Source organism: Aphis gossypii, chromosome 1 (genome assembly GCF_020184175.1).
Source record: "Aphis gossypii isolate Hap1 chromosome 1, ASM2018417v2, whole genome shotgun sequence".
Taxonomy (NCBI): domain Eukaryota; kingdom Metazoa; phylum Arthropoda; class Insecta; order Hemiptera; family Aphididae; genus Aphis; species Aphis gossypii.
Window position 1 is genome coordinate 18,087,031 of NC_065530.1, and position 4,551 is coordinate 18,091,581.

General features: G+C 23.0%; 2 protein-coding genes across 3 annotated transcripts; one reads left to right on the forward strand and one right to left on the reverse strand.

The window, feature by feature from the left end:
* Positions 1 to 327: 327 nt before the first annotated feature.
* On the reverse strand, positions 328 to 1,452 carry LOC114124639 (NADH dehydrogenase [ubiquinone] 1 alpha subcomplex subunit 2). The gene is made up of 3 exons (XM_027987954.2): positions 1,067 to 1,452; positions 902 to 1,008; positions 328 to 633 (listed from the first exon to the last, which is right to left on the reverse strand). The coding sequence occupies exons 1-3, from the start codon at positions 1,147 to 1,149 to the stop codon at positions 548 to 550; spliced, it is 276 nt and encodes a 91-aa protein (XP_027843755.1). The 5' UTR covers positions 1,150 to 1,452; the 3' UTR covers positions 328 to 547.
* A 127-nt stretch (positions 1,453 to 1,579) lies between these two features.
* LOC114124637 (uncharacterized) lies at positions 1,580 to 3,683 on the forward strand. 2 transcript variants are annotated; one of them, XM_027987949.2, is made up of 4 exons: positions 1,580 to 1,700; positions 1,781 to 1,915; positions 2,913 to 3,176; positions 3,318 to 3,682. In XM_027987949.2, exons 2-4 carry the CDS (start codon positions 1,825 to 1,827, stop codon positions 3,473 to 3,475), a joined length of 513 nt encoding a protein of 170 aa, XP_027843750.1. In that variant the 5' UTR covers positions 1,580 to 1,700; positions 1,781 to 1,824; the 3' UTR covers positions 3,476 to 3,682. The 2 variants fall into 2 exon arrangements, with proteins under 2 accessions (XP_027843750.1, XP_050055316.1); XM_050199359.1 differs by having other exon boundaries at positions 1,604 to 1,714; positions 3,318 to 3,683.
* Positions 3,684 to 4,551: the final 868 nt, after the last annotated feature.

Genomic DNA, 4,551 nt, shown 5'->3' on the forward strand with positions numbered 1-4,551 from the left:
TTTTTAAAATATATTATACTCTTAAAAAGAGAAGTAAATATAATTTTGTATTAAAGAGATATATTTGGTATATAATATATTTATAACGTATATTATAATATTATGCTGAATATTTTCCAAACAAAATTGGGATATGTCTTTTTTTTTGTAATTCATAGTATTTATTTATTGAATAGCTTTGACTCAGTTGATAATCTGTTTTTTTGTTAATTATGATACGAATGGTAAATATTAAATAGTGCCCTAAACAACACTAATTAGTTGATGATTATTTTTTTTAAGATAAATAATTATTTTCACATTTTGCTATAAATAATTATAATAGAATACTATTTATAAACAATATATTTTTTTTTAAAGAAAACAAGATGTTATTCATATTTAAGATTTTAATAGTTTAGAACTAAAATTATTAGTCTAAATTAAATTTAAAATATTTAATATCATATTGCTGAACAGACTACAAAAACTGAAATATATTAGTATAATATTTTTATAATATGTACATAATATTAAAATAATATTATTTTTTTTTTTTACCAAAGTTTTATTGTTTTACTAATCCTTCTATTTTTTTAAGTACATTGTCTGCTGATTGATCGGATAGTTGTTCGCTTCGTTCTTGTCCAAATTCTAAATAAGAAAAATTATTAGGTTTTTTATAGACAAAAATAATTTTTGAACTAATTTTGGATAATACTGCAAACCACTTAATGTGAGCAAATAGGTTTGTTCCTAATGTATGAACAATTAGTAAAAGATGCAGATACATATAGGCAATTATAAAATTAATATATTAACCATTGACCTTTATTTATCCTTCAAAAACCACAATTTGAGTAATATTTATTATTTTCATTGTGATTTAACCATTAATAAAACGTAGTCAAATGATACTCACCAAAACGAGCAAACACTTTGGGTTCCACACCACTGCATTCGCGAACTAATATGGGAAATTTTGGATTAGCTTTCTTCAATGGAATATAGTATTTTTCAACAAACTGCCTGTAAATTAAAGTTTCGTTAATATAAATATTGTTTAATATACAACAGAAAAACCAACCGGACTCCTTTGCTTGAAGCAGATGACTGACATAAGTGCAATCGTAGTTCTTTTAGGTGGCTACCAAACTTAATTGCAGACATGATTAGATTTGATAAAATAAAACGAACAAAAACAGCGCAGAAACTTTTAATTACTTGGAAGTCGAAGTCATAGACAAGTAAATTAACGAAATTACGAAATACGTAATAGCAATAACAATGAACAAAATAATATATTGGGAATAGTTGTAAATTGTAATGTTAATAATAATGTTCGATACCGTCCTGTCACCTGATAGTATTAAGTAGTAAGTAATAAAAATAAGAATTTTTCGAACGATAACACTTATCAGCATACCGATCATCTGGAATCGTGATTGGGGTACAACTTTTACCCATGGCTAAATACCTAACTATATATTTAGCTATGTTTTTCCCGAAATTTCATACATAGTATCTATAGCCAATATGATATGGAGTTCAGTGTGGTAATATCACAGAATAAAATAATATTGATAACAGATAACGATTTTTTTCAAATTTTCAAATAATTGTTTTATTCTGTGAAATAAGTATTTCTAGATGAATTTTTAATTTTTAATCCGTGTTTGGTGGTTCTAATTAGTAATTTTTAAGTGTACAATATATATATAGTAAATATTTACATGTATTGTTATGTATTTATTCACTGAAACGTTTGAAATTTAATAATTCAATATTTTGCATGTTTTAGATTTTTATCTTCTGTTTTAAGATTCATTACACAACTTTTTTTTGATGGAACTGGACCAAGTTGTAGTTTTACATCATCTTAAAGAGTTAGGGTATGAAAATATTGAATCTCATTTACTTCAGAAATTCATGAAAGGTATGTAATACTAAAAATATATATTTTTTTTATATTATTTTATAACTTATGAGCACAATATGATAGTATTGCATTGATTTAATGAAAATTAATTCATATAAATAATTAATGTACAAGTATATTTTAAAACTTTAAAAAGTAAATATTAACATGAGTTCTTAAAAAAAGTAACATAGATAATTAATTTTGTGTATTTATTAAAAAAGTTCAAAAGTTTGTATAAATGAATCTTAAAACTTTAAATAAAATTAAAATATGAATTTTCAATATTGAACAAATGAAAAACTATAACATTATTTTATCAATGGTAAAAGTCACTTATATAATGTGTATAATATATACAGACACAATTAATTTTCCTTATTATCATATTTACAGGCAATAACCATTATTATTATTAATATTACCTATTCTATTTTTTTTTATGCGCATAAGACCATAATACTATGTTGTATAATCAAAATGATACTAGTAGATAATTTCCGCATAATACGCATGTTTCAATGAGGGAATTAATGACAGCAATGTAAACTGCTTATTGTATTATTATTTATTGGCCCACTTAAAAATATTTGCTTTACCAGACAAAATCCTGCATAATATATCTATGGTTAACTAAAACATAAAATGTATAACATTATTAATTAATTATAAAATCCAATATTATACAGACTATAATTGTTTACAAATAAGTAGATTAATAATTTATGATGTAAATATTGAACGTGTACTCTGTACATTAATACAGATATATTTTAAAGTTTTTTAGTTTTCAGATTTACATTTGTTTATGTGTTAAGTTTTTTTCTTCTTCGGCTAGTCGGCTCATTTAGACCCATTGCATCATGAACCTCTTTATTCATCTCTATATACATCATCAAAAGTTGAAATCTTGATCTTCTAAATAATAAAAATAATAACTGTAGTTTAATATTCTAATCTAAAATTAAAACATTTTTTTAATTAATTAATTTTTGCATTATGTTTTTAATTTTAGATTTGAAAAAACTTATCAAGTATGAAAAACAAAAAACTCTAGTTGAAGAAAAAAGAAATTTTAATGATGATTTAAATAGAAAAAAAAAATTATTAGAAGACAAACAAGATATTCCACCTAATAACAACTGTAAAAGTGTGTGCTGTAATAAAAAAAGAAATGAAGTTTTTGAAAGGTTGTCACGGCCAAGTTTGAAAACAAAAATATGTTCTAAAGCTACATCAACAATAGGTATTCAAACAGATTTACAGAATAAAAAAACAAGTAAGATGGAAAATGTGTCTATATACATAATTAATACTTACATAATTATAATATAATGTTTTATAAACATTTTAAATTAATCAATACTTTATAGTTATAGAAAAATTCCTATTGTCTAACCTTATAAGTGTATGATTTCAGGAGAAAACAAATATTCTCAGATTTTAAAAAGGAAACAAATGGATCCAGTGTCATTACATCAGTATTACCAAACTGAGTGGCAGAATCATAAAGTGCCAGGTGAAAAAAATCACAATGATTTACGATGGCAAATTAGACGGGCTATGATACATAAATAATTTTTTTTTTCATTTTATGTTAAGACATTTCCAGATACTTGACTTTAATTTTTATTTATATATTAATATGTTTAAATATCAAAATTTTCAAAATATAAATTTTTTTTAAATTACAATTTACCTCAAATTCATTATATTAAATACTTATTGACATGCTATTTTTTTTATAATTATTAAACGAATATTTTATAATATAATATATTATATTATACATGGTTATATCTATGTCAAAAAAAGTACATAATTATATTGAAATTAAAGTACATTGTAAAATATAAAAAAAGTGTTATTTATTAAGTTGGTACGGTGATTTTTTTTTGCTGTATATAAGTATATTGACTTGGTGGCTTGTTTTCCTTAAAATTTTTCGATTTTTTTGAAACCTTTTTAGTGATAAAAAAAACCAAACTATTAATAACATAGGCACTTTGAAATTCACTGCTGTGGGTTATTTTTATTGTATACATACAAAAAATTATCATTGAACCCAAATATAACATTGTTTGTACCTTGTGGTGACATAAAAATTTTATTATGCGCAATACGTGATGACATACAAATTCTAACTTTAATAATGATACTCAATAATATAATAATATTTAAATATTAATCATTACCTAGTCTTCACTTACACATTTTTATTTTTAAATTTACAAAATTTCTTAAAGTACATTTTTTTCATGGGATTATTTTTTTTAGGGTTTGTTTTTGCAGTATTAAGAAAACTAGAGTCTAATTTAAACAATGAAACGGGTGAAGTGAAAAGAAAATGTTTAACTAGAATCCAACTAGGTACCTATTGAACAATATAAAAACATCCGATTGTGATGAGTGCAGATGACTCTAGAGTTCAGACTTAATACAATAAGAATAAAATAATAAAACATAACATTGTAAATTGTTAAACTAAAAACTTCCATCACTTATGTAGTTATGTCTTATGCATATTTAAGCCATGGTCTTATGCTGACATAAATGACAAAATGTCAGATATTTACTCCGAATGATCAGAATTCAGAATTTTTATTTTTTAAGTATTGAATAATATGTATTTATAAGTTATTATTGTTGTGTTA